Source organism: Hemiscyllium ocellatum, chromosome 22 (genome assembly GCF_020745735.1).
Source record: "Hemiscyllium ocellatum isolate sHemOce1 chromosome 22, sHemOce1.pat.X.cur, whole genome shotgun sequence".
Classification (NCBI taxonomy): Eukaryota; Metazoa; Chordata; class Chondrichthyes; order Orectolobiformes; family Hemiscylliidae; genus Hemiscyllium; species Hemiscyllium ocellatum.
This window is the reverse complement of record NC_083422.1, coordinates 32,572,931-32,585,978: the sequence shown is the minus strand read 5'-3', so window position 1 is coordinate 32,585,978 and position 13,048 is coordinate 32,572,931. Positions and strand designations below refer to the sequence as shown.

Here is a 13,048-nt window from a genome sequence, read left to right as displayed (position 1 = left end):
AAACCACTTATCTCTTCAGCTGAAGTACATTTTCTTCATCAACATCATTTCAGCTCTTATCTCTCAATCAGTTGTTAACTCATGTCGGATGGTTATGCCCAATTCTATGTACTTGCAAGTTTGCTAATCTCTTGTGCAGAATCTTATGAAAATCAAAACAGATACCCTTCTGCCCAACATTTTCGGCAAAAACATAAACTAGATTCCACACACACAAACTCACAGCAGGAATTGGCCATTCTCCCCTTCAGCCTGCTCCACTATTTGATAAGAACAAGGCTGATTTTATTGTGACCTCAATTCCTTTCCTGTCTACTCCTCATAGCTTCTTACTTGTCAAGGCAGTTGAAAAGTGTCAAATTCAATCTTAACAGTATTCAATGATCCTCCCTCCACTGCTCTTTTGACTCACCCTCCAGAAATCTCTGAGTCATATTTGTTCAAATGCTCAATACTCTGAACCTGATGATAGATTCCAATAATGTCCTGAACTCTGTCATTAAACAGGACCACTGACATGTGTGCGTGTGTGCACATGTGTGTATAGAACATAGAATATAACAGTACAGTACTGACCCTTCGGTACTCGATGTTGCGTGGACCTGTGGAACCAATCTGAAGCCATCTAACCTACACTATTCAATTCTCATCAATATGCCCATCCAATGACCATTTAAATGCCCTTCCAGTTGGTGAGTTTACTCCTGTTGCAGGCAGTGCGTTCTATGCTCCTCCTACTACTGTCTGTGTTTAAAAAGTGAGCAAATGATATGTAACATGAAAACTAATCCCTTTTGCTTCTCAGTCACCAGCAAAAATAGCCAGACAATCTAGCAGTTCTGTACTCCGAAGCAAGTATTTAAAGCAAGAGCTTCATTGTAATATGCAAAATTACATGGTAAGGGCAGCATGGTGGCTCAGTGGTTAGCACTGCTGCCTCACAGCACCAAGGTCCCAGGTTCAATTCCAGCCTTGGGTGACTACCAGTGTGGAGTTTGCACATTCTCCCCATGTCTGCGTGGGTTTCCTCATGGTGCTCTGGTTTCCTCCCACACTCCAAAGATGTGCAGGTTAGGTGAATTGGCCATGCTAAATTGCCAGTAGTGTTAGGTACATTAGTCAGAGGGAAATGGATCTGTGTGGGTTACTCTGTGGAGGGTTGATGTGGACTGGTTGGACCGAAGTGCCTGTTTCCACACTGTAGGGAATCTAATCTAAAAGAGAATGGCCTTCAAGCAGGCTGGCCTTTAAAAAGCAAATCAATATTCAGGCTACCTTGGGTGTTATTTTCATGTCACTATCCAAGTAAACATAGCGATAGGTGTAAACCAGTTTTAAGTCCCTTCGAAATGTCATTAAATCATTGGCCATCTGTCTATTTGCTGATCTCCAGAGTTTTCCACACACGTTATGAAGCATACTGCTTTTAACTAAGCTTTTCTTTGAATTATATTTTATAAACTAATGCTTTTAGCACAGAAATGCAGTTTAATACAAATGCGTACCCAAGTTCAAGAAATCGAAGACCCTGTGCATACTCTTTTTCAAATCAGCAGCATGTTCTTCCAGCCGGAGAATGAGGAATTGGTTTGGATTGTAAACTGTAAACCAGTCCCACAGAAAGACTGCATATAACCCAATTTGCAATCTCACCTAAAGAGAAAAAGAAAGGCAATACATTGTTTAGCAATTCCATCCTTTCTCCTCTGTTTACTTTGTGGTCAATCAATTTATGTCCATTGTACAGAATGCTTTAAAGTATATAGCCCCATGTAGGGGCATAGAGTCATACAGTACGGAAACAGACCCTTCAGTCCATCTCATCCATGCTGACCAGTTTGATTATATAGCAGTTTGGTATGATCAGTGCACTGACTTACTGCACTACACATGAATGGAGAGTTTCCCCTCTGTAGTTCCCCACAATCGAGAAGATATAACACAAAGGAATAAGACAACAAAGGAAACAAACCCATAGGGTTTTCATGACCTCCTCCAGTAACTTCAGCAAAAACCCCAATGAAATGGTGTGAATCTAGGATTCCAGTAATCTTTTGTTGAAGTTACAGTAACAAGCTGTAAAAATCCCTGACAGAAATGTCAGGCTTGGAAAGCTGAGTCAACCCATGCCACTCGAAAAAATATGGCTGTTGGTCAACTGGAAAGAGAGGCCAAAGAGATGGTTCAGATATCTTCTGAATGGTGTAGTCAGTGGCAAGTTTCAAGATCAGCAATGGTAAAAGGAATAAGCGAGACACATGGCTCCACGTCTTAATTACATTCTAATAGGTATCACAAATGTACTGAATTCAGTATGACTGGTAGGTTATCCCTCATCTGACCCCAGAGATCTGGGTGAAGAACCAAGATAAGACAAATCAAGAAATTATAGGTTGGTGACATGAAACAGGGAGGGAAGATTGAGGTCAAGAAAGAATATCCAAAGTTCTCAAATTCTGGCAAAAGATGCAAACTGATGAGAGTACAAGCCTTGATTTTAACACATTTAAGATGCAGACAGGAAAAACTCACACAGTAACTGATTTCTGACATTGGAAAACTTAGCAGAGAAGAGCTGAATGCAGGACAAAGATTGCAGTCATAAATAAAAGAGAGACTTGTAACCAGAAATGAGAAAAGGATTGATTAGAGGCAGTCCAAGAAAGCTAGAAAGATACTCATGGAAATGTCTCAGATATGAGATCAGAAATCCATTTGGGTGGACATTTTATAAAGGATTTATAGATCCCAAGGGAAAAATTCTGTACATTTCAAAATGTAGCTGAAAATTCCATAAATATTATTTTTTATTAAGCAAACTCTAATGCTCAATCCCTCTCGGAAAAGCATCAGAGGCTGAGGGGTGACCGTATAGAGGTTTACAAAGTTATGAGGGACATGGATAGGATAAATAAACAAAGTATTTTCCCTGGGTCGGGGAGTCCAGAATTAGAGAACATAGGTTTAGGGTGAGAGGAGAAAGATATAAAAGAGACCTAAGGGGCAGCTTTTTCATGCAGAGGGTGGTGCATGTATGGAATGAGCTGCAGAGGATGTGGGAGAGGCTGGTACAATTGCAACATTTAAAAGGCATTTGGATGGGTATATAAATAGGAAGGGTTTGGAGGGATATGGGCAAGGTGCTGGCAGGTGGGACTAGATTGGGTTAGGATATTTGGTCAGCATTGACAGGTTGGACCAAAGGGTCCGTTTCCGTGATGTACATCTGTATGACTCTGTGACTCAGCCACGTTAAAGACGACCCAGGCAATATTTTCCTGCCACAGCATGGAGGTGGTGGAATGGAATGGGAGCAATAAAACTTCATTGACCCAAAGCTACATTATATTCTATTTTGGCATTACCTTCCAGCCAAAATAGTAATGTGTCCAAAACAAAATCTCAGACTTTGGTTATTCCCTAGAACTCAAATACAACAAGTCTTTATGTTACAATAATGCTACAGTTAGATTATAGTTACACGTCAGCAGATAAAGTGACAATGAAATCAATACCTCTTAAAACAGGTATTTCTTTTAAAAGAATGTGAGGCAATTTTCATCTATCAACCTCCCAGGCAGCGCATTCTAGACTGTCACCACCTTCTGGGGACAACATTCCCCTGTTAACCTCCTGCCCTTCACCTTAACCTTGTGCCCCTCGTTGAAAATCAAAATGACCTGAAAGAGTTATTAAAATCACATGGGGAGATATATGGGAGTAAGCTGAGATGTACTAATCTGATTATGCATGATGTAGATATAGAAAAGACTGTTCCAATTAAGCAACATCCTTATAGAATTAACCCTCTGAAGTTGGCACAGGTTCAAAAAGAGATTGCATGCTCAAAGACAATATAAATCAAAGTGAGCCACAGCAAATGGAACTTAGCCATACTAATGGTGCCAAAATTAGATGGTACCCAATGATTACATGTGGACTATCACAAAGTTAATGCAGTTACAAAATCAGATTCATAACCATTCCAGGTTTGGAAGGTTGGATTGCAAAGGTGGGACAAGTAACGTGTTTTTCAAACTTGGACTTCCTCAGAGTATACTGGTATGTATCTTTATTGAAAAGAATGAAGACAATTTAGGCTATACTAGTTTAAAGTCATGCCATTGGTATGAAAAATGTGCCAGCCAAATTTCAAAGATGAACCAATGAAATCAGGGTTATCCAATTATGTGAATTTTCACCACACATGGAAGGAACGTTTGGAGAATCTATTGGAATTGTCTGACTGACTTTGGGAGGCAGACATGTGATAAACCTGGTTAAGAATGAATTCGCAAAAGCCCAAGTAACATTCCTGGGCCATGTCATTGGACATGGATAAGTAGCTCCACGGCATGTGAAAACAGAAGTTAGTGGAGGGTTTCCCATACCCCCGATGAAGAAGGTAGGACTACAATTCCTGGGATTGTGTGGGTTTTATTGCATAGTTGCACTGAGTTTTAGCAGTGAGGTTGCTCCAAAGACTGACTTGTTAAAGTGCTGAAAATTTCAGTAGACACAGGAATGTCCAAAGGAATACAACAGCCTGAAAGCTATGTTATCCACTACTCCAATGTTAACCACACCTAATTATGCAAAGGCATTCAATGTGGCTATTGATGCAAGTGATGTGGATGTCAGTGTTTTATCCTTGCAAGATGATGAGAAGATTGAAAAACCTATTGGGAATTTTTCTAGTTAATTGATTAATCATCAGAAATATTTCACAATTTAGAAGGAGACCTTGCGTTTGCTGTTGGCATTGCAACATTTCGACATTTATATCGCCAATAATGTGTCTGAGACAACTGTATATACTGATCATAACCGCTCAAGGATTTTGAGAAAATTTAAGGATTAAAAACTCAGCCTGTTTAGATGGAGCTTAGTGTTGTGGCCACTCAATTAAAAAATTATATACATTGCTGGACAAGAAAATCTAATTGCAGATGCGTTGTCGTGGCTTTGATGAATTAAAACAGTGGTGGGAAAAAAATGGACTACAGGAGTGTAATGTTTATGTATTACAGTGTGGAAACAGGCCCTTCGGCCCAACAAGTCCACACCGACCCGCCGAAGCGAAACCCACCCATACCCCTACGTTACCCCTTACCTAACACTACGGGCAATTTAGCATGGCCAATTCACCTGACCCGCACATCTTTGGACTGTGGGAGGAAACCGGAGCACCCGGAGGAAACCCACGCAGACACGGGGAGAACGTGCAAACTCCACACAGTCAGTCGCCTGAGTCGGGAATTGAACCCGGGTCTTCAGGCGCTGTGAGGCAGCAGTGCTAACCACTGTGCCACCGTGCCGCCCACTATAGTATTGTAGTGTACTCATAGAGTAGGGTGACAATATTATGGCTTTAAGAGGTGTATTTTGTCCTTTTTTTAAATGAAAAAATGTTGAAACAGAAGTACTGAGCAGTGAGCTCAAAGCCAATAAAGTGAACAGCTTGGGAGGCCTTGGGTTTTTTTTTCAAAAGTTTGAATAATAGAAGCAGCCTGAATTGGTGGAGTCAGGCTCTCACAGAACCAGGATTTTTAGTTTCAGCTTTCAGCCATTTCTGGGTCCTGAAACTACATGTGGAAGCTCTTGCTATTACAACTAAAAGCTGGGTTTCCCTTTTTGCTGCTAGAATTGCATGTGAGATCATCTACTTTACTGAATTTGTCTTTGCCAAGAGTGGGTTTACAGGATGTTACTATATGATAGTAGATAATTAGTAGTAGTTAATATGTATATTATTTTAAGTTTTCAATAGCATTCCAGTTAAGCCAATTATTTTTTAATTTTGTCTGTATTTTCACTATAGTATCAAAATAAAGTATGCTTTGCTTAAAACTGAGTAGTTTGACCAATCAGATTGCATCAGGAACACAACATCTTACATTGACCTTTACAATAAGAAACATTGGGGTCGAGGCTATCTTCTTAAAATATTTTGAGGGGGTTTGGCCCAGTACATAATAGAGAATAAGTTTATTGTTTGGGAATAGGTTTTCCAAACTTATTCCAACTGTGACTCCCAATTTGAAGCTTGAAAATTATGAAGGCACTTCAGGGGGAACAGAGAAGTAGTTAATGGCAGCAATGAGCACAGGGGCCTGCCTGCTAAAGTCAAAGCACAACTGTTGGAACTCAGTCAGAGTTGCTGACAGCTGTTGTCAGTTCAGGACTTGGGACCCCAAAATTTCTGCTTGTGACTCCACTTGGGGCCCCATCCCCATTTTGGAAAGCCCAGTAGTAACGGCTTCAATTTTGTTCCAGCATAGGGCTGACCAGGAATCGCTCCAGCTCTTAAAGCCATTGGCATGTGATGGAATAATATGCAGATTGATACATAATCAGCTTGCCCTGGCTAAAAACTCTCCTAAACATCACATCTTGTGGCTCTGGCTCAGAGGCAGTAGGTTGCTGGCCACTATTGCACAAAACCTGCCCCCTTCCTAAAGAATCTCAAAACCAAAATGGAGAAACATGGCACCAAGGTAATTTGAGTGCATATCATGTTTGCTAGCAAGTTGCTGCATTGCATGTAATTAAAACTACTACTAATAATGAACTATCACAACAATCTAATTAATCACTCATTACATACAATAATATATCAGAACCATTTACTACCTTCTATCAGTTATGTGACTCTTTCAGCTGATGCAACTGGATCTTTAATGCATTGACAGTATGAATTGCTGCAAATTCTAATCAAGCTCAGAAATGCAGTGTTTTTTCCAACTATTAACAATTAATTTAGTTGAAAGCCACAAAGTTGCTTCCATACAGCACCACAGAGTGAAATATTCTTCTCCAGTTCTCTGTCCGAAGACATGATTGTGACTCAGTGCCCAGACAGAATGAGCTCTGCACAGTTGGCAATTGGATCCAAACCAGCTGTCTAGCCAACTGATCAACTGGCTTGTAGATCCCATCCCCTTACCACACGGTGGGTGAGTTGCTGTGGCAATTGGCAGTTTGCACGCATGCTGTTGAGGTAAGCTACAGGTTGTTGTTTTTCAGGCTCCAATTTTCACTTGGCTGACAAGAAATTTTGCCCACTCTTATCAGCCACTACAGGTGTTGGTTGGAAGAATTTGCAGTGTGACCACATTGTCAAGGCACCTTCCTTGACCATTCAAGTCCTAGAGTGGCAGGTAAATCCAGAGCTTGTAGCTCAGAGGTAGAGACACTTCCCACCTATGCCACAATAGAACTGAAGGCATTATTGTTGGAGGAGTTGCAATTAACATTGTTTTATTAATGCACATCCATTATGAAAGATGGAGGTACTTGCTCTTTAAATGACTGTCACGAGAAAGTACTTACAGGCATGGCAGAGTTCACGGTGCAGTTATATACACAGGATCTAAGAGAAGAGTGCATCAAACATCCATTGAATATTTGCAGTGAATCTTTTACTTTTTCATGAAAGTCCTCGACAGATTTGTTTGCGCTTATGAAGTACAAATAATCAGAATACAGCCTAAAAAAGATGGGAATACTTTATTATAAAAATGCATTAATTGAGTGACCTAACTCCAGTGAAATACTCAGTAAACTGCATGATCAGGTTGGATTCCAGCCTTGGGCGAATGTCTGTGTGGAGTTTCCACATTCTCCCCATGTCTGCATGGGTTTCTTCCAAAGATGGGTAGGTTAGATGAATTGGCCGTACTAAAATTGCCCATACTGTTCAGGGATATGTAGGCTAGGTGCATTAGTCAGGGGAAATCTAGTGTAATAGGGTCTGGGTCTGGGTCTGGGTGGGATACTCTTCCAAGAGTCAGTGTGGACTTGTTGGGCCGAATGGCCTGTTTCCACACTCTAGGGGCTCTATGATTCTACAAAAGCAAGTTTTTTTCCACCCCATATTACTGCTTTTCCTCAACATGACATTTTAGAACACTAATCTCTTCTGTGGTTACATAATCAATTGAGTAGTTTCAGGCATGAAATAATAAACCTCAAACTCCAAATTTTAGCCTTAAGATTAAAAATGCAACTCATTTGACATTGCTATTGTATTCCTCTGATATCTTACATAAGCAATAGCTGTTCAAAATGGAAAAAAAAAATGAAGTATCACCATTAGTATTACCTTTAACCTCTCCAATTACTATAATCAATTACCTTTTCTCTATATCTGCTGATTGTTTGAAAGGATTTGAGATGATGTTCCTCCTTTAACAAGGTTATGTTGCCCTTGGTTTTCTTTCAGAGAGGTCATAAAAGACACAGACTCTGAAAAGTCTGTGTTTGGATGGGTTTTGGGCCAGTTTGATTATAGTGAATAGATACTGCCTCAGGCAATAGGCTTTCAAGTTTAAAAAACACTTGCAAAATGAAAGGGGTCTGGCATGGTCCATAACAGATTGAAGTGGAAGAACAAAATATACTAAAAATGTGTGGAGCTTGTTGTAGAGTGGTTTGATGTTGATTCTAGTAGCACAAGGGAATTGACTAAGAGTTACAGAGCTGAATAACAGGATAGCTGAAAGAAAATAACTGAATGCAGCTTAGTAAATTTAGATTTATTTAAAGCTTGGTTGATTAAGATCTTCAGAATTCATTGCTCAGAGCAAAAAGCTTGAGGTTGAGGAAAATGGTTCATAAAATATAATGAAAATTCAGAATGAGAGTGATAAATATTAGTCGTATTCCTTTACAATGATTTGACTTTAATGATAAAGTAGGTATGCATGTGTGTGCATGTGCATTTTATATGCACATGCTCTAAGCTAAGTAAATCCAAACTCTTTACATCCAAAGAGTATATCCATTTATAATGAGGATTGGTTGGCCCTTAGCAATTAGATGGCAAAGAAGCAAATTATACAGGACTTAATTTTTCAGAACATGGATGTAAACAACAGAAGGGAAAAAAAAATCGCAGGAGCGATATATTTAAATTACTCAATAAGAATTACTATATGTAACTATATGTAAAAATTAGCCAAAAAGAAAATAGAACCACAAGTTAACAAAGAAACAACAGAAAACAGGCTTTACTGCTTGGTCAACATTCTTCATAGACGGCATTGATGGGATTCACATGGTAAATGATTTAGTCTGCCCCAAACTGATATGCAATATCTGAGTAGTCCTCGCACATGTGGACTGTAATTGTGTCCTCCTTCCATCCCATTAAAGGGCAATCCTTATAAGCTTTAGCAGATCCTTTGGCAGTTCTATCCCAGTTAAATATTAGAACATTCAACTGTGACCCAAGAATGCTGAAAGATTCAAGGAGATTCATGAAAGACATAACTTCTTGTAATCTCCAGTTTTTTTTAAAATCAAAGCCAGTGAGTACATCCCATGTATCTAGTCCAAAAGTACAATGTACAACTGTACCTAAAAGACCATTTCCTCTCACTGTTCCAAACTCTTCATCACCTAATCAAATCAGTTTCTCACCAGTTTTCCATTTCCCACCTAACTGACAACACAGTTTTCAAAATATTTGTAATTTTTTTCTAAAAACTGTCCTAGTCTTCTCGGATTAATGGGAAGTATTGTTTTGTGGGACTGATGAGGCAATACATTAGCATTTGGATTTCTCTGACACATATATACATATCTAACTTAGAAAAACATCTACCTACATTTTAAGATTCCAACTTATTTTTTTATTTGCTGAGTTCCTCAAAGGGGCAGCCCTAACATTCGGCATCAATTAATAACTGAAAAAAAAAGCAAATATGTCTGGGACTGAAAATGAGCAAGTGTCAATGTTGTATAACTGAAGACCCTGTAGATAAAGATTCCAGGACACAGTTGCAGCTGAGCAAGAAAAAGCTTGACACTTAGCCACTTTATATCTGACCTGGTCAAGCATGATGCTAGCAACTGATTGCCAAAGTAGCAAAATTACCCTTAAAAGCAGAGACTGGTACTTTCACCTTAGTGGCAAGTGTTTACAAAAAATACTTAATGTTAATACCATGAGAATAAAGAAAATCCACACAAATGTTTTAATCAGTGGCTACTTCGGACAGTAATGAAAAGTGACAAGATATTTTGTAACGGCTAGTACAGATTGGGTGTCAGGAACAGTGAGCATATATTAAACTGAGGTCCCAATATAAATATTGGATGTACAATTATAAATGGAATGATAATCTTCCTTTTAGAAATTAAATTTAATGACCAAGTTTTGCTTTAAAATATGGAAATCTCATCAGCACAGACTTTTTTTAAAAAAGAAATTACATTTCTGGTCCAAATTATTTGAATGTAGATGCTTGCATTTTGTTACTAAGCTTAATCTGGCTAATAATTTTGAATATTGCCAGTACTGGCTGAAAACCTGGAATAACTGCATGAGGAATATTGGGTTTTCAGTAAAGTTACTCCTTTGTTATATCAATGACATCGTTTCAGGAGAGGACCTCCTTTTGCATCGTTTTGCACCACTTACATTGGTCAGGTGGTACTGCCCACAGACACTGGCTCCAGTTTCCTCTAAAACCTGCAGTTCAATTGCACATCACAAAAATACATTATATTTTGGCTGCCACGTTGACTGCAGCTGAAACACTAGCAGTGGCACAGCATTATTTCTGGGCCAAGCCACTGACTTGGATAAATCTCAGAGACAACTAACACAGATTTGCCAATTTCAGATACAGTGGTCACACACCATCTGCTCAATGCCAAATTTCTACCACAGTTCTGGCCTTCGTTCAATTTAAAATCCATAACAGGCTATTACATCTAAAGCACTTCAACAATCATTGCCATAGCAATCCAAAATGTTTGGCACTCCACAAACAGTCTAAACCACTGTCAATGATGCAATTCCTCCAGATGGCCCTGAGATTTTCTAGGATACTATTCCACAGATACCTTGCCCAAAAGTTGGAAAGAACCTGAAAACTGGAATCAATTTATGGAGGAATTTAATGGCAGAGCTCCAGACAATCCTCACGCAATATCCACAAATCAACTAAAGTTCATTCAGATGCATCGACTCTGCTTGATTTTCCTTCTCTCCCTCAAAATTTTGAGATTCACGTGAGGGTTCCAAAATCATCACAACTAAGATTAATCAGCTTAGCAAAGAATCAGGCTTTAGGATTTTGTAAGATGTCAGATTCAATATCATGCACATATTTATCCACTAACACTTTTAAAGCCCAGCACTGGGAGTTTAAGTAACAACAGGTCAAAAAATATTTATTCCAGAATCTTTTAGCCTACTGTTGATAAAGCATTTATTTTTGTATTGATTCAGTCATTTGAATTAAGCAATGTAGTCGTTAGTTCTTGAAAAGGTCAACTTTGTTAGAAGTGAACTAAAATTTTTATGTCCTGTTTATTACGGGGAATCTGTTTCAGTTTACATTCATTTCTTCCTACTATTCAAACAGTATCCTGAGTCACACTAATGTTGAATTACACATGAAAACATCCGGATATAGCAGAAACATTAGGCAGCATGGAAATTCAGTAAGCAGGATTTACAACAGTCATTAACACACAGGTATAACGTTTGCAAGACCTCAAGTTTCCTAACGGTTTGGCAATAAAACACAGGCAATGAACAAAGGCTGCAAACTAACCTCTCAACAGGGTCCCTCAGCATAACAATAAGTTTAGCAGATGGCAGAACTGCATGAAGGAAGTCCTGAATTAAATATGGTGGTTCACCATCAGCAGTGCGATGATAGAAATTCTGCCAAGCATTATTATCCCACATTGTGGAAGCACTTGCCTCACCTAAAAAGAAAATGTATTTTCTTCAATATATAATGAAATTAAGTGGATGCAAATCACATATGCAACTCGCCATTAAATCTCAGCTCTGCCAAGATCATAACATAATGAGAGACCTAACAATGAACTTGTTGCCTGCTCTCTTTGATTAGGATTGGTGCAAGGTCTGGGAGACAAAGAGGAGAAAGGGAACAAAATGTGCTTTAAAAAAGAAATCAGGTACAGACAAATGAAATTTTGACAGCTGCTTTTACTTAGAATGACTTTCATGTGGTAATCCAGTAAGAGATCAGCTGCAATAAAATTAAGGCATTCACGCAACTAACGAAGACTGAACTGTTCCTGCAAATTATCAGACTTTCCATCAGCAAGTAGAAAATTGAAATTGCCTCTGAAGTACATGTTTTGAAAAACATTTCCATACAAACGGTGCTCATTATTTGTTATTAGACACACTATAACAAGTATATAACATGCTCAACTTGTGATTTAGAATTACACCACTTTTGAGAGCAAAAATATTCATTTTAATAAAATATAGGTGAATACAGCAACTCACCAATGACCATATTGCTTTTAATTGGTTGTTCAGCAGAAGCATTGGCTATCTGACTCTGAATCTGATGAGCTGCCAGATCAAACAGATCCAGATAATCTTCAATTTGGTATCGGTCATGGAAACCATTCCAGGGTTGAATAATACCTGCCAAACAAAAATATGTTTTAGTACAGAAATTATAACACACCACACAATTTTTCAAATGTCCTTCTCATTAAATGGATCCGAGAACCAACTTAATGTTTTTGATATTATTTTGAGATTACAGATTCAAAAAAGTGTTGCAAATTGTGTTTTAGTATTGTGCAAATCTAATAAGCAGTATTGTACTTTTTAAGCACAGAGTTGCTACTGTCCCATCTTCACACAGTACATGAAGTAAAATGCTGTACCTAGAACTGCTGATGTTCATTGGGATGATATATGATTTTGGACCAGCAATGCACATACTTTGAAAGTTCAGACCCCAATACAGCAAGTTATAGAACACAGTTTCAACAAAACTAAGCAACTCTTGGTCTCGTACCATAAAATATTTGCAAAATGTGCTGATTGGTTGACATTGGTTCACTAGTGCATGTGCAGTATAGTTGTGTTTCCTCCCACAGGCCAGACAACTTCAATATCATTATTTCTGATCAACCTTTGATATCCTATTGAAATGAAAACCTCCATTTGATTGTTTAGATGTGCAAAATCAGTGCAGGATACAATAATAAACAAAATAGTAAATGAACCAATGAGTGTGTTAATTGTTAAGTGTGT

General features: G+C 38.6%; 1 protein-coding gene across 3 annotated transcripts in view; it reads right to left on the bottom strand.

Annotated features, from left to right (window-relative positions):
• chst15 (carbohydrate (N-acetylgalactosamine 4-sulfate 6-O) sulfotransferase 15) overlaps positions 1-13,048 on the bottom strand; it is a 76,550-nt gene that overhangs the window by 3,855 nt on the left and 59,647 nt on the right. For all 3 annotated transcript variants that reach the window (XM_060842031.1, XM_060842029.1, XM_060842030.1), the window contains 4 exons: positions 12,284-12,427; positions 11,571-11,727; positions 7,333-7,489; positions 1,506-1,653 (listed from right to left, as the gene is read on the bottom strand). In XM_060842031.1, the coding sequence (XP_060698014.1) occupies positions 1,506-1,653; positions 7,333-7,489; positions 11,571-11,727; positions 12,284-12,427 (606 nt within the window). The remainder of the gene's footprint in view (positions 1-1,505; positions 1,654-7,332; positions 7,490-11,570; positions 11,728-12,283; positions 12,428-13,048) is intronic.